Raw genomic sequence first — 22,666 nt, 5'->3', positions numbered from 1 at the left:
CGAGCTCTAAGTCTGATTTCATACATCATGGAACCCGGGAGACGTGCGCACCGTCAAGCTTGAACCCAGCACCTCTTAACTTCTGAAATACCCGATCGGGATCATACTCCCGTGACACTTCCTCCAAAAACTTCCCAGCAGCAACTGGAGCCCCCTCGGCGGATTTACCAAACCCATTCTGAAACTGGCTGGCGTAATTGATGTATATGTAATCAACGGCGAGCTCAAGGCGTTCAGCTTCGGCAATGACCTCATCAGCAACAGTCTTCATGGCACGGTACACGCGCCAGCTCTGCCCGGCATCTTTCCAATGTGGTTCGATATTGAACATGAGGAATGGTTCATCGTCAGGCATACCGAGCCCATTCCCGCCCCGTCGTCTGAAGAAAGATGCCGTCTGAGAGGTGATGAGCTGGACGACTGCGGTCATTCTGATGCCGTCTATGTCAATCAACTTGTTGCCTTCGCGCTGCCACGCAGCAGAATAGAGCTTGATGAGTCGCTTGTCGACTTTGGTGCAGAACACCCACATGGTGTTGTATTCGGCCTCTGGGTATGACTGGGCCATTTCCCAAGCCTTTTTGGATAGGCTTTTTGGCCCAGTTGTCTCAAAGATCGACGGGATCTCGTAGAGCTTGTCGAATACCGAAGGCCGCGCGGTGACCCCGTCGCAGTAGAACAGGTCACCGACCCAAACCCATTGACCCTCGTAGAAGTGAAGAGCGGGTAGGAAGGAAGGGTTAGGGTCCTTTTTTACGTTTTCGCCGTAGTGTAGGAGGGCGTCGATGACGGCGTCTTCTTGGTCAAGCGTGGTCGCCCATACCCCTCCCCAACCACCCGTGTAGGGGTATGTATCGAGTACGAAGGAGGTGACAATGCCAAAGTTGGCACCTCCGCCTCGCAACGCCTTGTAAAGCTTAGGATTTTGTGTTGAACTAGCAGTTGTAATCGTGCCATTGCCGAGGACAACCTGGAACTCCTTGATATTGTCCAGACCCCATCCGTATTTGTTCGAGTGGAAGGAAATACCACCTGATTTTGACTCAAATTCAGCATGGAAATATCATCAGGTATCGGCTTTCCGTAACTTACCTCCTTGCAGGAACCCTCCAACTCCTACGTATGCGGACCGGCCTCCAATCACGGTCAAGCTAAGAGGCTCAAGGGCAGTGTACACATCGACCCATCGATTGCCAGGGCCAACGCTCAAATCTTTACCATCCTCGCCTAGGTCAAGGTGAGAAATACGGGCAAGGTCAATGGTGACGCCCCCATCTATCGAGGACTCGCCGTGCCATTGTCCGTGGCCACCGCTCTTAATGGCGAAGGGGGTGTTGGTGTGTCTGAGGATGACGAGTGAGAGCGATACTTCTGCCGCAGAGCGAGGCTGGAAGATGCAAGCGGGACTTGAGTCTCGTTGGGAGCGGTCCCAGTACTTGGCCCTTACACCCTCGTAGGCGGCCGTTCCGGGCGGGAGGGTCTGGCTTGGTTGGATGGTTGATAGCAAGTCGCACTACGATAAGAGCGGGCAGTATGCCACAAGCATCAGTCATCTACCATTGAGCCAAAAGATAAGGGCGATTCATTCTTACAGCAGCGCTTAAGGGCACTGATACACCACCTGAGACATTGCCCGAGATTCCGATCCAATCCTGGAGGGACTGGAAGCCGTCAGAGAAACTGCTGGTTTCGCCCAAGCCAGCAAGCAGAGAGAGTGCAACAAGTCGAAGCGAGATCCGTCGAGAAGGAAAATAATTGCCCATGGTAGGTGAGAAAACGTCGAATCGAACTTGGAATGTGTGCGGCTAGTGGCTGTTGGGCAAGGAGGGGTACCTATTGCAGTCCTTATAAGCCGACAAAGCCGACAAGGCATGCCATGGGGGAGCATCATGAAAGGCCTCAGATGGAGCAATGGAATTCGTATTCGTTGCTCGCCAACAGCATCACGCAAAGTTGGAACGATGGTCAAACGGCCTCCGCGGATGCTCGGGCCTCCCTGGGAGTCTGGGACAAGAGAGCCGGCACATCCAAGCGACGGGCATCTACCGGTCACGCTCTTATCTAAACGCCCAATGACCGATAAGAGTTGCATTGAGATCGCCAGAATGCCGGGCCAACAGCGAAGCCGAATTGAGCTCCATCTAGCTAGACATGGCTAGAGCATTGGCACTACCGAGACGCAGCACGGACAAGGCGGCCGCGGGTCCCGGATCCTCCCCCCTTGGATAGCATCTGAAATGCGGGGGAACCGAAGCTTGTCGGCTTCGGATTGGAATGTTTGCCATTCTCCGTGCTATGAATCAACGGGGGGACACTCGATCTCTGGCCTCCCTCCTCAACTTGCGGAGTCCACACGCAGTTCGACCCAGAAAGGAAGCGCCGACCGCATCGCCATGCCTCCTCCGGCCCTCACAAACGTCAGCCCCCGGCGCGCGCGCTCCAAGACGGGCTGCCTTTGCTGTCGCCTGCGGCGCAAGAAATGCACTGAGGAGAAACCCATCTGCATAAGCTGCAAGAAACTTGGTCTGCCATGCTCGTGGCCGCAGTCAAAGGAGTTTGCATGGCGCCTCAATCTGGGCATCGAGGGCGACACGCCTGCGCGGGAGGCTATCCAGTGTCTTTCCCCAGGTGTCGAGTCAGATGAACAAGACGAGGACGCGTTCAGTGTCGGCTGCTCCGCCGAATCCTTCCTCGCCGACTTCTTCCCCTTCTTCTTCAGGTTCATCGACATCCCTGCCGTCAGAAATACCCTCTCTGGACTTTGACGTGGATTCATTCATCAATGACGTGATAGACCTCGAGTCTCCCCTTTCCTCCGCTTCATCAACCGTCACAAAACCACCATCTATCTCGAGTAGCAGTTCTGTATCATTTTCATTAACCCAACCATCCAAACGAGCGTGTCAGAGAGATGAATCACATCCTCCCCTTCTCGCCTCGCTTGGCGGGACATGGTCCACCCTCGACTCCGTGTCCCAAGGAGTCCTTCGCTTCTATCTCGAGTACACCACCGACCGAATGATGTCGCAGAAGCCCGGTGCCAACAATGTCTGGAAGAGCACTGTACTCCAGCTAGCAGAGTCGGACAGGCTTGTCATGAACGCGGTCCTCGCCGTGGGCAGTGTTCACTTGGCAGCTGGCGTGACGGGCAATCAGCTTCAAGGGATCGAGCAGGCGATGACCAAGTATGTCCTCCGTTCGATCACCGGCCTTCAGCTAGCCCTGCAACACTGGGTCGGTAACGAGTCGACGGTGAGCGATGATACTCTGCGCGTGATGCTTGTGACGTGTCTGTTGGCCGAGCACGAGGTGAGCTTGTCCAGTGTTCATGCCCCCTCGCCCCGGCTTATCTTCTTCTGCCACCTCTCTTCTGATCATGGCGGCATCTCAGTACTGCAATGAGTTGTACCTTCACATCCTACGATGCCATTCTAACCTGCAATCTGCAATCAGTGCCTCGGCGGAAACTTCAACGGAACCTTGCAGCTACACCTGCGAGCAAGCTACCCCGTCGCCCGCGTCCTCAAATCCAAACACACAGACAGCCAAATGGAACTCGTGGCTCACCTCCTCGAACACACAGCTTACCTCCAGTTTCTCTCCGGCCTGCGCTTCCCTCGACCGGGCGACCGGAGCGGCAATGACTCGATCGAGCTGGTCAAGCTGATCCACGAGGGCCGATTCACGCTGCTCAAGAGTTACGAGACATTTGGGGCGTATTTCGGGTGCGCTGCTGACCTCTACGAGATGATTCCCGCTCTCCACAAGTTCTATTCGACGCGGGAACTGGAGATTTCGACGGGGAGGGATCTCGGGTGTGCGGCAGAGTTTACGAGGCTATTGCGTAGCATCTCGTCGTGGGAGCCGCCTCAGGAGCCGTGTGAGATGCATTACAAGCACACAGAGACATGGTTCAACGCTCTAGGCGGTTTCGAGGGACCAGAGGAGAGAGCTGCGCGCGAGGAGGTCGAGACGGCTCGCAAGACGGACGAGTCACCTATGGTTGCATCAGCTTATGCCATACAAAACTCCCTCTTGCTGTTCCTCTACTCGGCATACCTACAGCATAAGGAGGATCATGACCGTCTCGTTGTGGCGACGCAGCCAATCGTTGATGAGTCGCTCGACATGATCGATCGGTGACAGACACAACCTGGGAGAACACCACCTGGTGGCCGACGGTTATTATTGGGTCGTACACGCAGTCTCCGAAGCAGAAGCAGAGGCTTCTGGCGAACCTAGGAAAGTTTAGTCCTCCGATGGGGATTGTGTCCAGAGGGATTGAGCTGCTGAAGGGCATTTGGGATGCGCCTGATGATGTGTTTGGGCTAGATGGGATATCGAAGATTGTTGGAGAGAGCGACGCATATTGCTTTGGTTAGGGAATGGGTGATATTACAGGTACTAGTTTCTGGTGCTTCTGGAAGGCCATGGCCTTTAGTCGGTCTTTGTATTTTGTGCCTCCTGTTCCAATTAGCCAAGCCATGTGGGCAGTTTTGCGGAGCAACACCTGATGGTTTATGGGTTAATGAGGGCGTTGAAGCTCGCCATGCACCCTGGTTTCATACTGTGAACAGGGAGATGGTGATGCCGAGATGAGTATAGCTCGATATTTGAGGAGCCAAACAAGCCCATATTCACACTTTCCATACCATCTTCATGAGAACTCGCGCCATCTGGCTCCAACTTGAGATTCCTTAATAGAGCTCGCAAGACAGCAGAAGAAGGACCGTTGCCTAACAACCTCATGCATGGGTGATTAGCCAACTCACTAAACTACATAAGGTCGTCTCCTGTACGTGTTGGCCTAAGTCGTAGCTTGTCAAACTGAGCGGTGATATAACTTAAGCGCCGATCGCTTCCATTTCGCTACGAGAATTTGACCAATCGAACAGGGCTCGAGATTGGATCCCGAGGGTGCCATAAAGTGGAGCATATCTAAGCGCCATGTCCATTGCCAGGGAGATAGGACGGGAGGGGATGAAATCACTGCGGGCCTTCGATGACAAGGGTTAGGGTGCCTTGCTCGAGTCTGACGGCGCGGAGCAGACGGAGGAAGGGGACTTCCGGCAGCGTGCACAAGATGTCACGGAGCTCCAACGGCCGACAGGGCCGGAGCTTCTGAAGAACCATAAGTAACACCCCATGTGATGCAGCACGGGTATATAGGAGTCAGAGTTCTGGCGTTAGATGATCCAGCAAAACCCGAGGGTCCAAGATTAATATTCCGTTCTGAGCGCCTCCCTGCCTTAGTAGTCGCGTCTTGTGTACTATCCCGATAGTCTATACAATGGTCAAGCCACCGAAGAGCAAGCTGTCATACGGCGGCTGCCTCTTAGCCATGATAGCACAGTCATGTCAACCAGGCAGAGCCGCCCACCTTGACCAGCAGGTCGTATTTCCAGGCCAACCTCTCTCTTCTTTCGCCGAGTCTTCTTGTCCTGTCGCGGTACGTTACTCGCCTGCGATTTCTTTCTTACTACCGTAGCTACATCATCTCTTTACTTCATCTAACGACGCCCTATAGTGTGACCTCCTTTCTACGATCCGCCCCGGCCAAGTCCACTACCCTGGCACAGCAGCATACGAGAAGGCACGTTACACCTACTGGGATAAGGCACAAGCCACCACCTCCCAGAAATGTGTCTACCAGCCTGCAAACGCCGGTGACGTATCCCTCGCCGTCATCGTCGCCCAATATGCATCTTGTCCCTTCGCCATCAAGAGCGGAGGCCACGGCAGGTTCAGCGGGGAGTCGAGCGTTGACGGAGGCCTGGGCATTGATCTTGTGAACCTTGATCATATCGAGGTTTCAGAGGGCCGCGATACTGTCACCTTAGGGCCAGGGTTGCGGTGGGTGGATGTTTATACTGCGCTTGAACCACTCGGGATCACGGTGATTGGAGGGCGTGATGCGGATGTTGGTGTTGGTGGCTTTCTGCTGGCAGGTAAGTGGGCAGATGTTGAGCATTAAAGCGCTGTCTTCATGAGACTGACCATATTGCCCGAATCCAGGCGGAATATCCTTCTTATCAAATGAATACGGTTGGGGAACGGAGAACATCCGGTCGTACGAACTCGTCCTCGCCAACGGCACAGTCACAACCGCAAGCGCAACGCGAAACGCAGATCTATTCAAGGTCCTCCGCGGTGGAGGCGCCAACTTCGGCATCGTGACATCCTTTACCCTCGAGTCGGTTCCATATAAGGGCATGTGGGGTGGCATGAGAGCCCAGACACTGGAACATCTCGATAGCCTCCTCGACGCCTTTCACGAATACGCTACTGTGTCAACGAGAAACGACCCGCACGTATCAGTCGTCATAAACACAGGCCTTTATGAGGGTAATTGGATATTCGCAAATGATTTGGAGTACGGAGTTGCCGTCAAGAACTCTCCACCCGACATGATGAAACCTTTCATGGCTTTGCCCGCCGTTGCCGACGAGACGGGCATACGCAACATGTCTGATCTGACAATGAGCATGTCCAATCTCTCCCCTCGTGGCAACTATAACTCGTATTGGGTTCTTATCACCAAACACGACCCTGAGCTTCTCCGCTTCTACGTTGATACCTTCATGGACGAGTCCAACAAACTACTCGCCACTGGCCAAGTCGCTGGATTCTCTCCTACTGGGTGCATCCAGACAATTTCACCCAACATGCGTCACTTCGCCCGCGAGCGACATGGTGGCAATATCATGGGGTCTCTCGGCGAATCGGACGAGCCCCTGCTCTTGTTCAACCCTGCGATGCGGTTTGACGATCCCAAGGGTGCCGTACTTGTCCACAAGCTCATCCACAAGATTCTTACAGCAACAAAGAAGAAGGCGCAGGATCTGGGAAAGGATAATGAGTATCTCTACCTCAACTACGCGAGCCAATTCCAGAATCCAGTGGGCAGCTACGGTGCCGAATCGCTCAGGCTGATGCGGGAGGCAGCCGCCAAATATGACCCGAAGGGACTGTTCCAGAGCCTTCGGGCTGGAGGATTCAAGCTCGATCAGTCCTACGACTCTTTGGTTTAAGCAAACTTATTCCTTGGATACTTTTAACGACTGGGTATTATCGATGAGTTTGGGACTTCTAAGTGTTTATATCGGACGAGAAAGATGGCGATTTCGACAGTGACATAGACTTCAGTCAATTTTCGAGGCTACCCTGTAGGATTTTGATGGCCCTCCAGTATGCATCATTTATAGTTCATCGGGTTAACACAAATCGTCTGAAAACTGGAAGTAGAGTCTTGTCGAGCACGTCTCCAGGGAATTTGATGATGCTGAAGTCTTCATGGATAACTTTGCGTCTTAACTTCGACAAACATCTAACTGGATGCCTCGAGTGTTGCAGCACCCTCCGGTTACCCTAGAGAATAATAACTACTCCCCAAAACACATTCTGAAAGCATGGTGTAGTTTCAGAGCAGTCACCTTGTCCCGCCACCAGTTATGATTCTGTCGAGCTCGGTTGTTGCCGGTCGACCCTGGAGGGTCCGTCGTTTGCTCTTCGGTGTCCACGGGTCCCGAGTGTCCCCGCACCCAAACGGGAGCTCCCTTGCATTCGGCCGGAGGAAGATGCCCGACGCGAAATCGCTACCCGACGGCGCTTATCATGGTCCTGGGTGGGGCGAGATCCGCGAGTCGTGAACCCCTCTACTCGGCTCTAGACCGAGGATGTTTAAGCGCCTGGCACTAGGCCGAATTGGCTTCACCATCAGCGTCGCAACGTGATCATGTCCTCAGCCCCGCATCATCCTTGCGGAGATCTGGAGGCTGCCAAAGCGGAGAAAAATGGCATCTAAGCGCCATCGGAAGTCGTATAGACCTCATCCCGACAGTCGTCTCAAGAGGGGCCCAAGCACCAAGATTAATCGACACTCAGTAGCGAGGCAGGGGAGAACGGAGGCCGAGGACCACGGTCTGGTTCAGATGACCGAATCTGCATCGCGGTTGCTAACTTAAATGGGATGATGTACCTATGCTCGACATGCCAGCTGACCATATAATCCCAGGCACTATCTTATTCTGTGAATAACTTCATCCACCATACATCCGCTCCTGAGTAATCTCTGACCAGGTTTTATATCTTTCTTATTCACTCTCGCAGCCATGAGTGCAACCACCAAGGTCGAACAGCTCCTCGCTCAGTACCTCTCCCGGTACGAGGCCGAGAACCCCCAATCGAAAAAGACCATCCAGGATGCATCACAGTATCTTCCTGGTGGAACAACCAGAGCGACCCTACATCAGGACCCCTTTCCTTTGGTTATTGCAAGCGGCCAAGGCGCCGAATTGACTTCGGTTGACGGCGGCAAGTACCTCGACTTCGTCTCCGAGTACTTTGCAGGGATCTACGGTCATTCAAACCCCAAAATCCTCGAGGCAATCCAAGAGACAGCCAAAAGCGGGCTGAGCTATGGCTCTCCCCATCCGGCCGAGGCCGAGCTGGCCAAGTTGCTCGTGGATAGATTCCCCAGTGTCGACCGCATCAGATTCTGCAACTCAGGGTCTGAAGCCAACATATTCGCTGTGGCTGCCGTGCTCAACTTCACCCGCCGACCCAAGGTCCTCGTCTTTGAGCACGGCTACCATGGTGGAGGCATGTCGTTCGCGTCTGCCGGGGACAAGAGCCCACTCAACGTCTCGCATGATTACGTGTTCGGAGTCTTCAACAACATTGAGAAGACGAAGGCAGTCCTCGAGGGCCCCGATAGCAGCAACATCGGCGTGGTGATTGTAGAGCCGATGCAGGGCGCCGGAGGAGCGAAACTTGGCGACAAGGCATTCTTCGAGTACCTGCGTGAGGCTACCATAAAAATTGGCGCCATACTCATCTTTGACGAAACTATTACCTCGAGGTTCGTGTACGGAGGTCTTCAAACCCACTTGGACGTTACTCCGGATATGACCACGATGGGCAAGCACTTTGGGGGTGGCTTCAGCTTCGGAGCTTTTGGTGGTCGGGAAGACATCATGGCTCAGTTTGATCCTCATTCGCCGAGCCACTTACACCACTCGGGAACCTTTAACAATAATGTTTTTAGCATGAAGGTGGGCGTCGTCGGCACAAAGTTATTGACGGATGAGAGCCTCAAGAAGTTGAATGCTCTCGGTGACAAGCTTCGCGGGCGTCTCAATGACATACTCGCCGCCAAGGACCCCTCCAGGAAGCTGGCTATCATTACAGGCTTTGGAAGTATCCTAGGTGTTGGGTGGATTTCGCCCTCAGGACCGATTCATCGCGATCTGTTTTACCACTTCCTACTGTCAAAGGGTATTTACATTGGACACAGAGGGTTCCTGGCCTTGAATTTTGCGCATGACCAGGACCACATTGATAGAGTAGCTGATGCCTTCGAGGAGTTTTTGGGTCTAGTGTCAGAATGATGGCGTCGTTTAAGCTGTATGAAGATTAAATGAATACCATGATGCTGATTCAAATATCGGTAGACGGTTGCCGTTATTACATTTAGCAGCATATTAGATAGAAGCCTATGAAGCCATAACATGCTGCAACAAGCAATTGCGGGTGAGAAAGCAGGTATATTCTATATTAAGTATTCTACCTCTGATTCCCTATGTCTGAGTCGGAACTGGAGTCAGGTTGGGGCAAACAGACGGCCGCTTTCACTTGCTATTCATGCTAAAATTGGGTGCTAGTTACGATGGCTGGGGTGCTCTATACTTGCTCCCTTCCCTTAACTCTCCAACCACTTTCAAGACTGATCTGATACAGAGTGTATAAGCACCTAGACGGAAATTCAATCAGTGTCTGCGAAGAGATGGCTAGTGACGAGATGAAGAACCTTAGTTGTAGAGAGTTATGGGCGAGTGATTCAGCTACGTCATGGACTCTTTCCCAAGATAGCAATTTCATTGACATTAGGTACCTAGCCACGTATCCTTTCCATCCTACCAGGATCATCTTTCTACCCGACTGACCAAGCCTAAGTTCCATCTCAGACACATGGTGTAGGGGCGTCTCTAAAAACATCTGGTCCTTCGAATAAGGGCTTAGGGGGTTGATATGAGTGGCGAGCCATAAACCAGTTCCCAACCGTGAGAGCCACACACACCCCGATACATGCTGATGTCCAGTTCATCGTCGAAGGCTGGACAGGGATGAAGGTAGGGAAGTTGATAATGGTCCCAAGAACAGCACAGTAGGCCACAGCGGTGGCGTTGATAGCCGTGCCAAAACGTCCAAGGTGAAAGCTCCTGTTCTCAGGTAGCGACTTTCGTCCGCGGATCAACAAGAGAATAATTGGAATGCAATACGAGTTAACGAAGAAGAAACCGCCAGCCCCAAACATGGCGTTGAGAACTGTCGAAGGACCCAGAATAAGCAGGTTGACGAGAAAGAGTAGGATGACAGTCAGGAAGACCGCGTTGACAGGGACCTGAAGCCTTCGGTTGACACCAACGAGCCAGCTACGACGGTGAAAACCGCCAGTCTGGGCAAAGGACCAGATAAGGCGACTGCAGGTATAGACCATTGTGGTGACGGCAAATATGTTGAGAAGGGAATAGATAACCGCGACGGTGGTGACGAAGCCAAGGTTCGGCCAGGCATCCCAGCAAAGCTGGATGAATGCGAGTCCCGCCAGAGGCTCAAGGAGATTCTCTGGCTTGCTGAGGCAGAACAGGACACCAAGGAGCATGATGAATACCGACACAATGTTGAGGATCGTGGTACCAATCATGACCCTGGGGACCTGCTCAGCTGGTCGCGGCATCTGGTCTGAAGCGTGCGTGGCAGCGTCGAAGAGGCTGACAGCCACAGACCCAGGAAGCAAGCTCAACAGAAAGACCACACCATCTGATGACCAGCCTGTGTAGTTGAGAACGTCCACAAAGACAGTCGAGGCAGACGCTTTGGGAGAGGCTTTGACTAGGAGAGTGACGAAGATGAAGAGCGTCGCTGCGTTGAGGAACACAACATTGGGGAAGGTGATTTTAGGGAGAACCCTGATGGCTATCGTGTTCATGAACAGAGCCACGGCACCCATGGCTACAGTGACGAGGTAGACTTGCCACAGCTCGCGGGTGGGGGAACCGACAGTCAAGGTGCCGATCGCGAGGATGAATTCGGCACCAAGAGCGGCCGTACCAGCCATACCGAATAGCCACCCCCAGAAGGTGCAGATACCAACCCAGTACGTCATGAATCGGGACACTTTCGAAGGAGCTAGTTTTGTAACCCAGTACGCTTGACCTGCCCACGTGTCAGACAAGAGGCGCCAGACAGCTTCACAAAGCCCTTACCTGAGGTGTGCGGATACGCAGAAGCCAGCTCAGCGAGACTCAGAGCAACCGTAAACTGGAAGAAAGCTGCTGCGCAGAAAGCCCAGAAGTAGAACGGACTGCCTCCCACGCCGATGACGAGTTGGAGGCTCGAGCATATGGAGAGGGGAGCTGCGGTTGAAGACCAGTGGATGCCGACTGCTCCAAGGACACTGAAGCGGGTGCGGTCGAGGTGGACAGGCTCTGAGACTTGGCCGACATGCTCGACGGTGGATGAGGACGACTCGGCGGTGCGTTGGGGCTTGATATCGTCAGGGAGAGGATTATTTTCAGTTGCCGACATGGTGGTTGATCGACGAAGTGTGTATTCGGCGCTAGTTGTAGATCGGGGAGATGGTCGTGGCCTGGCAGCGACAATGCTTCGGGCAACAGGGCGGTAGTAGATGGAAGAGTTGTTGGTTTCAGGTGCTCAAAGCCCCGGACAAAATAGCAGCTGGGAGCTATATATGTGCTCGATGAGCTCTAGCGATGGCCTTGGCCGCTCTAATCACTGATCGGTGAGATGCCAGTGTAGTGTAAGCCTCGAGCACCGTCGCTGCCCCCCTCTACCAAGCCCGTCTTCACGCAAAACGACCCAGGTCCAGGCAAAGCAGCGGCAGGCCTAGACCAATCACAAATCCCAATTCTTCCCCCGCATTCGCAATCAATCTAAGCGCTGTCACGATAACAGGCCAAGACAAGCCAGGCAAGGTTTGGTGGCTTCCTCCAGCGCTGTCGATTGAAAAGTGGCTGACCTTTCATCTCGTTTCCATTATCAGCACACCGGTCCCTCATTGTTGGTGGCAAAGGGCGGGGTAAGGCACTAGGGACAACCCAGTCGTTCTGGGTTGGCTCCTGGGTTTATCTGTGAGGCCCAGGTTCAAGATGCAATCTTGATAATCATCGATGAGCCCCTCGGGTTCGCTTGACCCAGATAATGGGGTCAACTGCAGCCATTGGCATCGAGTTTCGCCTGGAGGCCCTGATAAGGTCCTTGCAAGTTGATCGTTTGGCAGCATCAATCCTGGCGTGGGATCGGGCAGGGATCATGGAGATGATACGAATGGCCGCTAATTAGCAGCCCAATGGTCTCCCTTGTCGTCCAAAATCTGTCACTCGGCCCCTCTAGCAAGGTCGCTTGAGACTCTGCTCAGAAAGAGCGAGACGGTGGCGTAACCCTTCTCTGTGCTCGATGTGCGGGGTTCTGCCATGGCGCCCGCCAGGTCTCATCAAGGGGTGGGAGGAGCCCGTCTGTCATGCGGGCTAGACTTGTTTACCGTAATTACCAGCGCCTAGATAAGAACCCCTCCGGCGCCTTATCGTCTCGACTGCTGCTCCTAGTCTATACCGCATTCAACCAAGCGCCTTGGACTGTCAACAAGCGGTTCGTTCGGCTGTCTAATCTAAAGGGATAGATAGAGTGCTCGGTTAACTTAAGCGCAGAGAGCCTGCGAACAAAGTTACCGACGAACACCTGGTTTGGTATGCCCGACCCCTCGCAACCGTTGTCGCGGGACTTTGGATAAGATATTTCGCCTGTCTCCGCGCTCCTCTCGGTCCCGTGATAGGACGTCCTCAAGAAGTATCATGTAGCCGGGAGATTGACCGATATGGCCGAGACAAAAGTGTTCTCCGAGGCTCATAGTTAAGCGCGGCTGCCATGCAATACCCGATTTATCACTTCTCCTTGAGTTATATGATAAGATCATCGTCATCGCACCGCTCCCGAGTCAACCCTGCAGCGAAGCCATCTTGGCGATAAGATCGAAAAGTCTTTTCTCAACCCTCTTAGAGCTATCTAAAATGCCCGTCACATTCAAGCGCGAGTCTGCCTTCTACAAGGTCCCTCCTTTGTCGGCCAAGATCCCCCAAGCCCCTGCTGAGATTCTCATGGGTATGGCTCCTCAGATCTATGTCCCCATTTGCTATAGGTCAGGGTTGTGTATCTAATCCGATTGACGTTCAGCCGATGTCTTTGGGACCGACCCAGAGACAAAAGCCGCAAACCCTCTCTCAGCTATGATGTTTGTTATGGAAGCCACAAAGGAGCTTGTACCCAGTCCCCCATATGAGTACGATGAGACTGGAATTGTCTTGAAGGGTACGTTTGTGTTATTCCTCTCTTCTAATCGTCAATGGGAGGCCATAACCCGCCATCTGACGTCTCACACTTCAAGGCTCGCGCCGAGAGAGAGATGGAGATGACTATACCTAAGCTAAGATGTCTTTGCAAGTGATGATCGACTTGTGGCTAATGTAAAATATTCCTTGACAGGAACATTTGTCATATCTGACGAAACTGGCACTACCGTCACTCTGAATGCCGGCGATACTTTTTGGATCGCGCGAGGTAGCAAAACCTCCTTTGGCACACCTAACTTTTGTGTGTGCTACAAGGTGACGCCCAGATATAACAAGTACTAGGCTGAGATAGAAGAACGCATGTGTAGGATAGTACCAGTCAAAATTGATATGAAACCGGTTTCCTTGCATAACCTCTACAAGCGATGACACTATAGAGGCACGATCAATTTCTCCAGGCTTTTTAGTCGGCATCATGCGCAATAGGAAGTGAATAGTGCCCTTTTGTCTCTGAATGCTAACTGGAGCTACCAAACACGTTTTAGGAATGAGGTTCATCGTTGAAGGGGCCTTGGAGAGCGGTTGGATAGGAGCGTATGATGGAAATGTTGACAGGAGAATGAGCTCCATGCAGCTAAGCACATATATCCAGGACCACCATCGAATATCAGCATATTCGCCCTTTGACTCCCCTGGCGGAAATATGGTGTCAGACTTCATGAATATATAGTGAGCTAGATCATAGAGAGAGTGAATTGAGTGGGAGTTGACGTGCATGGTATGATATCCACCTTGGCAAATTCTACAGCATCGCATCATTCTCTAATAGCTGGGTTTCTAACTCATTGTTTGTTGTTGAATTGAGCAGTGATGCTGGGTGTGATTGATAAAATCATGGTTATTATTGTTATTGTCATGGTGAGAGCTCCCTAGGGGTTTATATCCCATGCGATTCCATCTAGGACTTTCAACTTTCAATCTAGGACTTTGTGATGTGACCCTGAAGTGAGGGGGAAGCTCCCAATTATTCCAACATTGTTAGAGCCAGAAGTCCTTGGTTTTGCTGTACAGATACCAAGACTCAACATGACGGTCTCTCTCTTTCACAACCTCCTAGACCAGCTGGACAAGGCCACTAATCTCGTCATCACCATGCCCCTGTTCAGTTCGCTTCTTGAACAACTCCAGTATCGGCTCCATGAGCTTTCCCGAAACACCAAGTTCCTTACTTGTCCTGACGACGTTCTCAAGCGCATGGACCTGTTGGCTGCACTTTGCCCCTTCTCCTTTTGTTACAAAGTCACCCTCATCTAACTGTCTCCCTGTGTCGGTGAAGAACCCCTGGGCACTACCAATCACATAGGGAATGAACAGTGTCTTGATGAACCCTTGGATTCCCTCTTCTTTGAACAGAGACGTCTTCTTGAGCATCGCAACGCTCTGCACAAAGCCTGATGCAACCCCATATAGATTGGCCACGAGGATGAGCTCTAGGAGTGCAGATGCTTCGGTGTTGGTGCTGAGATGTTGGGGTGTTCCAAGAGCTTTCAGAGCTGGTGTGATTTTCTCAAACGTTTCATTCTTGCCGCTGGTGAGGTAGATTCCCTCTGGTAAGCCGACCTGATGCGGCATGGCTAGAATAGCACCATGGAGGTACTCAGGAAAGCCAGCCTGAGTAGCTGCTTCGATGGACTCATTTGTCAAAGCTGGCGATCCAGTGGTAAAGTCGAGGATGGTGCGACCTTTGGTGATTGATGGGTCCAGCTCCTTTAGAACTGAGTGGAGTGCCTCCGGGTTGACGATGACGGCTACTGTGAGATGGCTTGCTTGGATGCACTCAGCAGCGGTCTGAGCAACCGTCACACCGAGAGCCTCGAGGGGTGCAGCCTTTGCAGTGGTTCGGTTCCAGACTGTGGTATTCCACCCAGCCTTTATGAATGCCTTTGCAACGGCGGTGCCCATGAGGCCAAGGCCAAGAACAGACACAGACTGGTCAGGCATTTCAGGTGATGGAAGAAGTGATAGACAAACGATGAGGGCAAGAGACAAGTAGACCTAGATTGACCAAACGATGATTCCTAGAATGGCTCTTGTGCTTGAGGAAGATAAACGCAGTGGCTGAGTGGGACAATGGCTGCTATATCATGAGGATACTCCGACGGGGCTGGCACAGAGAGACAGGATTCGTTGCTGGGTCTCAGGAGACAGAGTATGAGAATCTCGTGAATCTCCGCAGTTGTGCGGGCTTCAGAGAAGAAAGGCTCTCATGTTTCAAAATTGGCTAGCATGCTACTATCTCCGCCGGGGGAGCGGAGATCGTCGTCCGCGGGACCCGGCTCAGGCCCATCAACCATAAGCCCAAGTGCGGAGTTAATGTGGAACGATGGCGCTTATTAAACATGTTCGCATTCCTCGGATTCAGGCGCTTAGATGGTTACCGAGTGTGTGTCCGAGTTTCTGCCCCTCTATTGACTCCTCAAGTTTGACAGCGGATGGCTTGTCAAGACACGTAGGGCATCACCAAGAATGGGTAGCGTTGAAGTATCGGGGATATGACCACTGTCGGTGCTTCATGTAAGCCTTATGGGTTAGGTGTGGGCTATTTAGCCTGCAAGGACACCCACCATTTGTCTATCTAGCCTCAAGTCGATGCCGTGATCATTCAACCATCTAAATCAGAATCGTGAACCATATCAATATATTCTTTTGGCGCCATCCTCAACATGCCAACATACGAGACTTATCGCCAATATTCAGCCAAAGTCTTGTATCCGGGCTCGCCTAAGTATGAGACTCGCAGACGGAACAACGCTAGTGGTGATGCGCCCAAGGCATATCCCAGCGAAATCCATATCATTCATGATGGAAACTCGTCAGCTATTTATTCTGAAGCTATCTATATATTCTGCTCGTGTCTAAAATGTTAGAGAGCCCTTTGAAAGGCAACCTTACTGGCAGCGCGTTGCTATAGCCGCTACTTCCTCTATTTCCTCGTCTTAGATCCCGGCCTAAGAGCATCGCTAAGCAGTATAATATGGCTTTAGCCTTAGCCTCTACTACCGATTCTTCGGTCGATAACCTTTATAAGATCACTTAGGGCTAATAATATTTTATTATAATAAGTATCTTAGATAAGAGGAAAAATAAGGGCTAGAAAAGCTAGATTAAAAACTATAGCTAATTCCTAGCAGAGTTAAAGATAAATAATATATCTAGTGAGGATATTTAATATTACTAGATCTATAATAATAAGGGTATGTCGCGATTTTTTAATACTTAGTTAATATCTTTAGCATAAGCCTATCTTTATAAATTTATAGCCCTTCTCTTTTCTAAGGGTATTACTAATAGCATTAGAGCTTATAAGATTACTAAGACCTTTAAACTAGGCTTATTTAATAACTTATTAGTCCTTAACCTTTAAAAGAGAGTATCTAAGAAATAATTAATTCTTCTTTCCTTAGTCCTTCCCTAAGCGAAGATAGCATAGATTAGAGAGCTATTAGTTAGCTATATTATGAACTCTAACCTCCCCTTTATTACCCTTAAGAGCACTTACCTATAAGAGTTATTCTATTAGATAGATCTTAATCTCTATCTCTAGGTGCCCTAGAGTTAAAATATAATTAAGAAAGATCTTAAGAATATACTTTCTATAAAGAAAATATCTATTAAGAAAGAACTTAATAAGGCTATTACTTAGATATATATTAGCTTTAATCCCTAGACCTTTCTAAATAGGTAAGCTTTTATTTTAATCTTTAGTTACTTTATTTACTAAGATAACTTATACTAATATTAGCTATTTACTTTCTAGAGGTAAATTAAGTTATATATTAGTAAAAATATTATACATATTATAATAAATATTATCTAGGATTAGGGGATTAACTTAAGGCTTAGGGCCTTAATTTATAATAATATAATTAGTAATAATATTTATTTATAAAACCTCTATATAATTCTTAATACCTTAATAACTTAAGTAAATATAGAGGCATAAAAGATATAATACTTTAAGTATATTTTTAATTTTATTACCTAAGCTTTTCTCTATAGTAATAATATAACTTCTTTTAAACTTTAATCTAAGGCTTATAATATACTAAAATAGGTTAAAGAAGACCTTAAATATTAATAAGCTAAGGGTCTAATTAAGAAGCTTTATAATATTATTAGGTTTATCTAAGCCTCTTTATAATATATTAAAGTATTTAAAGTATATATTAAGAAGTAAAAAGAGGTAAATCTATATTTAAGCCTAATATAAGAAATTAATTAAAAACCTATAATACTAAGAAGTATTATTTAACCTATAAGATATTATATAAATATACTTAATATATAAGAAATATCTTAATATTTTATAGATATCTTATTAATATTATTAATATAAAAAATATAAAAAAAGAATTAAAAAAAGAATTACTTTTTTATTATCTTATTAGCTTAGTTAAGTAATAAATATTATATATAATATAAAATAAAAGACTATAAAATATTTTACTAATATAATTCTATTAATATTATAAGCACCTAATACTATAAAGACTTATATTAAGCTATCTAAGAATATAAGTAAATAATCTATAAGGTTAAGGATTAATAAAAATAAATTAGCTAAGAAAGATAAAAATAACTAAGTAATACTTAATATAAAAAAAGTAAAATAATTAAAAAAAGCTATTAATAATAATAAGATAGCCTAAAAGATAATTATAATTATAAAGCTTATATAAATAATAAATATATATATAATTACTATAGCTATGCTATAATAAGGTTAAAAAACTAAATACCTTATTTTATATATAGTAATAAGTAAATAAATATAAGGAAATATTATTATAAAAGGCCCTTTATTTTATAAATAAAATATATAAGTAATAATACCTAGAACTAGAAATATAAGTTAAGGGAAAATAATTAAATACTATAATAAATAGAAATAATAATAATAAAAGAAAATTATATAAGTAATATAATAATTCTATAAACTTAAGAAAACCCTTAAATAATTAAAGAAACTATATAATAACTTAAAAGAAAATAAATAACTTAAGAATATATTATTATAATATTATATTTATAAGAAACTCTTTTTAAAAAAACTTAAAATATGTTTAGTAAAATATATAAATTATAACTTAGAGATTAAATTTATTAATAAGAAATAACTTAGCTTTAATAAACTTTATTTACTTAATAAAATATAATTCTTAATATTAAAGAAATATATTAAAGATATAATATAAATAAGAGATATTAAGAAATATAAGTTATATATTAAATACCTTATTATATTAAAAAAAATAAAAAATTCTAGTTTTATATTAACTTTAAAATACTTAATATTATTATAATTAAGAATTATATATTATTATCTCTTATTAATAAGTTAAAAGATTAATTTTTTAAAATAAAATACTTTATTATATTTAACTTTAAAAAAGCTTATAACCCTATTTAAATAAAAAAAAAGATATAAATAAAAAATTACTTTATATATTAAATATAAACTATTTAAATACCTTATTATACTTTTTAGACTTATTAATATATTTATTATATTTTAATAAATAATTAATAATATATTATAAAAATATTTAAATATATTTATTATATATTACTTAATATATATAATAAGTAAGTATTATAAATAAGTAAATATTATATTTTTTTTTACCTTTTTATAATATATTATAATAAAAATATTATAAATTATTTAATTAATTAAAATTATTAATTATACTTTTTCTTAAATATCTTAATTATTACTTAATAAGTCTTTATATTATATCTAGGCTTATTATAAATATTATAATATTAAATACTTAGTTATATTAATTTTCTTTAATTATTATTTCTTAATAATTTTATTATTACCTAAGTATTTATATTTATTTAATTAATTATTTATTTTTTTCTCTTTATTATAAATACTGTTTTTTTTTAATTTAATTCTTTTTATCTTTTAATATTAACTTAATATTTTATTTATTTCTTAAAAGTCTTTAATTTTAGCTCTTAATAATATAATCTTATATATATATTTTTTTATTATTTATATAAGAGATTTTATAGCCTTTATAATTAACTCTAAGGAGTTATTATAATACCTTTTAATTTATTTTTTAAGGTATTTAAACTAAGATTTAACCTTAAGTATAATCTTTCAGGTCCTTAAGACCTAAGAAGTAAAATATTTAATCCCTTCCTTAATAGGTATTAAAGTCTATAGCTATATATAAAGCTTTAAGATTATAATTTCTAGGTTAAAGGGAATAAAATTAGCTTCTTTAAAAGCCTCTTTAATCTTTCTTTTTATTATAATAGCTTTATATATAATATAAAAGATTAAAAAGAATTTAATCTTTAAAATATAAATAATAAAGTATTTAATTAAATATTTTATTTCTTAATTATAAGTCTTTTTTAATAACTTAAAATACTTAATATTAAATAATTAAAATAAATAAAAGAAATAAAATAATATATAAAATTTAATAATTTTTTTTATAATATTTTTTAAATTTTAAAAATTAATAATTTATATAATTATTTAAAAATTAAGAAATAATAATAATTATTTAATTACTTAGTTATATATTAATTAAAATATTTAAGTTATTTAAAATTAATTTTATTATTAATTTAATTATTTTAAGTTATTATAATAACTTAAATACTTAAGAAGTTATGATTTTAATATTAATTAATATAATAATATTTACTTAATATATATAATAAGTATATAAATTAATTAAATAAATAATTTTTTTTTATATTTTTAAATAAAAATTATAATAAAAATACTATAAATTATTTAATTAATTATTTATTTTCTCTTTTTTATTATTATAACCTCTCTTTTTTATAATTTAATCCTTTTTACTCTTTAATATTAATTTAATATCTTATTTATTTCTTAAAAGTATTAAACCTTTACCCTTATAAGAGCTATTTTATATATAATTACTTTTATTCCCTTTATAAGAGACTTTAATACTTTAAGAATTAATTTTAGAGAGCTATTATAATACTTTTTAATTTATTTTTTAAGGTATTTAAACTAAGATTAAGCCTTAAGTATAATCTTTAAGGTCTTTAAAGCCTAAAGGGTTAATAATTTAATTACCTCCTTAATTAATATTAATATTTATAGCTAAATATTAAGCTTTAAAATTATAGTTTTTAAATTAAAAAAAATAATATTAATTCTTTTAAAAGCCTATTTAATATTTCTTTTTATTATAATAGCCTTATATATTATATAAAAGGCCAAAAAGAACTTAGTCTTTAAAATATAAGTTATAAAATATTTAATTAATTATTTATTTTTTAATTATAAGCTTATTTTAATATATTAAAATACTTAATATTAAAGGGTTAAAATAAATAAGAGAAATAAGGTAATATATAAAACTAAATAATTTTTTTTTTTTATAATATCTCTTAAATTTAATAAAATAATAACTTTTATAGCTATTAAGAATTAAAAAATAATAAATAGTAATTAATTAATTAATTATATATTAATTAAAGTACTTAAGCTATTTAAGATTAATTTTATTATTAATTTAACTATTTTAAGTTATTATAATAGCTTAAATACCTAAGAGATTACTTTTTTAATATTAATTAATAAAATAATATTAGCTTATATTAATAATAAGATTAATTAGCCTTTTATATTAATTACTTAAATAATTATAATTTATTTTTAGTTTCTAAGCTATATTAATTTTAGCTTTAAATACCTTTCTAAGCCTATAATAATTATTTTACTTATAATTATACCTATAAAAAAGCTAATCTTATTAAAGTTATAAATATTATTTAATTAAATATTATACTTTATAATTATATTTACTATAAGCTAAAACTAATTATAAATAATAATTAAATCTTTATACTTAGCTCTCTAATAATTATATTTTTAAAAAAAATATATCTTAAGGTCTAGATATTACCTAATAAAGCTTAAGGCCTAGTATATATTAATTAGTAATATATTATAATTAATAAGTAATTAATTAATTATTTTTTTTATATTATAAAGCTAAGAGGGAAATCTTTATAAATCTAAGTTAAAAATAAAATAAAAAAAGATCTCTTTCTCTAGATTAAATAGCTTATATAATTTAGGGATAATATTAGCTTAGGCTTAAATGCCTTAATTACGGTTAAAGAAAGTATTATAGTTAACTTTATAGATTCTTATAGCTCGCTAGAGACTTAAGTTTAAGGTATTTTAATAGGCCTAAAGGGCAAGAAGAATTCTAGCCTCTTTATTTCCTTTTAATATATTAAGTAATTAAGAATTAATTAATTAAATAGTAATAATATAAGTTAAGGGATTTTTATTTATCTTACTTATTTAATTATCTTACTTATTAAGTATATTACCTTATTTTAAATAATAAAATATAATATAACCTTAAAATGAAATTAATTAATATTAAAAATAAAAATATAATAATTTTTTATAAAAGAAAAAATATTAAACTTTTTAGTTATATAGCTTAATATTTTATTAATATTACTTTATTATATTTATTAATTAATAATAATAATAAGTAGCTTATCTTTATATATATAAGTTAATACTTATTACTTATTATAAAGGTAATAAATAATTATAACTTATTTACTTTAGCCTTAATAACTTATTTAATATATAAAATATACTTATTATACTTTCTTATATATTAGCTACCTTAGTTATTAATATACCTTAATTATACTTAATACCTTTAAGTATATTACTAGATATAACTTATACCTTATTTAAGATAATACTAGCATCTCCTCTATAAATATAAACTAGTCTAACTAGTTTATTCCCCTTAGGACTTATATAATTATTATAATATAGAGGTTCTTAATAAGAAATAAATAGTATTATAATACTATTAATACTAGATGCCTTAGTCTGTATCTAGATACTAGCTTCCTCTACCTATTTATTACCTACCCTAATATACTATAATATCATTACGAAAAGTTATATAATATATAAGAAGCTTTGTCAATGAATCGGGAGCCTGGCCTATAGCCCGAGGCGTACTAGATCTCCTCCGTATTAAGTATCTTACTCAAGGCAGTTTCTAAAATCTCAACTCCCTTCCAAAGCTCTTCCTCCTTAATGACCAACGGTGGAGCAATCCTAAGTCTATTCCCAACGGCGATCACAATAACACCCATTTTTCGCATTAGCTGGCTCAATAGATCTGCGGTAACACGTCCCGAAGGATGGGACTCATCAACATGGAACGCGCAGAATAAACCGCGTCTGG

General features: G+C 42.6%; 7 protein-coding genes across 7 annotated transcripts; 4 read left to right on the top strand and 3 right to left on the bottom strand.

Moving 5' to 3' along the window:
• Positions 1 to 25: 25 nt before the first annotated feature.
• MRS44_016050 (uncharacterized protein) lies at positions 26 to 1,763 on the bottom strand (the record flags this gene model as incomplete). Its single annotated transcript, XM_046272454.2, has 3 exons — positions 26 to 1,032; positions 1,093 to 1,513; positions 1,593 to 1,763. 3 exons carry the CDS (start codon positions 1,761 to 1,763, stop codon positions 26 to 28), a joined length of 1,599 nt encoding a protein of 532 aa, XP_046123700.2.
• A 630-nt stretch (positions 1,764 to 2,393) lies between these two features.
• MRS44_016049 (uncharacterized protein) lies at positions 2,394 to 4,143 on the top strand (the record flags this gene model as incomplete). The annotated part of the gene is made up of 3 exons (XM_065617860.1): positions 2,394 to 2,719; positions 2,862 to 3,390; positions 3,454 to 4,143. The coding sequence occupies 3 exons, from the start codon at positions 2,394 to 2,396 to the stop codon at positions 4,141 to 4,143; spliced, it is 1,545 nt and encodes a 514-aa protein (XP_065473932.1).
• A 1,147-nt stretch (positions 4,144 to 5,290) lies between these two features.
• Positions 5,291 to 7,031, top strand: MRS44_016048 (uncharacterized protein; the record flags this gene model as incomplete). The annotated part of the gene is made up of 3 exons (XM_046284442.2): positions 5,291 to 5,449; positions 5,528 to 5,948; positions 6,016 to 7,031. 3 exons carry the CDS (start codon positions 5,291 to 5,293, stop codon positions 7,029 to 7,031), a joined length of 1,596 nt encoding a protein of 531 aa, XP_046123698.2.
• Positions 7,032 to 8,111: 1,080 nt separating this feature from the next.
• MRS44_016047 (uncharacterized protein) lies at positions 8,112 to 9,389 on the top strand (the record flags this gene model as incomplete). Its single annotated transcript, XM_046278027.2, has 1 exon — positions 8,112 to 9,389. The coding sequence occupies one exon, from the start codon at positions 8,112 to 8,114 to the stop codon at positions 9,387 to 9,389; it is 1,278 nt and encodes a 425-aa protein (XP_046123697.2).
• Positions 9,390 to 9,961: 572 nt separating this feature from the next.
• Positions 9,962 to 11,589, bottom strand: MRS44_016046 (uncharacterized protein; the record flags this gene model as incomplete). The annotated part of the gene is made up of 2 exons (XM_046283141.2): positions 9,962 to 11,217; positions 11,268 to 11,589. 2 exons carry the CDS (start codon positions 11,587 to 11,589, stop codon positions 9,962 to 9,964), a joined length of 1,578 nt encoding a protein of 525 aa, XP_046123696.2.
• A 1,499-nt stretch (positions 11,590 to 13,088) lies between these two features.
• On the top strand, positions 13,089 to 13,709 carry MRS44_016045 (uncharacterized protein; the record flags this gene model as incomplete). Its single annotated transcript, XM_065617859.1, has 3 exons — positions 13,089 to 13,179; positions 13,252 to 13,386; positions 13,561 to 13,709. The coding sequence occupies 3 exons, from the start codon at positions 13,089 to 13,091 to the stop codon at positions 13,707 to 13,709; spliced, it is 375 nt and encodes a 124-aa protein (XP_065473931.1).
• Positions 13,710 to 14,480: 771 nt separating this feature from the next.
• Positions 14,481 to 15,368, bottom strand: MRS44_016044 (uncharacterized protein; the record flags this gene model as incomplete). The annotated part of the gene is made up of 1 exon (XM_046271894.2): positions 14,481 to 15,368. The coding sequence occupies one exon, from the start codon at positions 15,366 to 15,368 to the stop codon at positions 14,481 to 14,483; it is 888 nt and encodes a 295-aa protein (XP_046123694.2).
• Positions 15,369 to 22,666: the final 7,298 nt, after the last annotated feature.

This window comes from Fusarium solani (assembly GCF_023522795.1).
Source record: "Fusarium solani strain SB1 chromosome Unknown bctg00000012, whole genome shotgun sequence".
NCBI classification, from domain to species: domain Eukaryota; kingdom Fungi; phylum Ascomycota; class Sordariomycetes; order Hypocreales; family Nectriaceae; genus Fusarium; species Fusarium solani.
The sequence above is the reverse complement of the archived record's forward strand: the minus strand, read 5'-3'. Positions and strand labels throughout refer to the sequence as shown.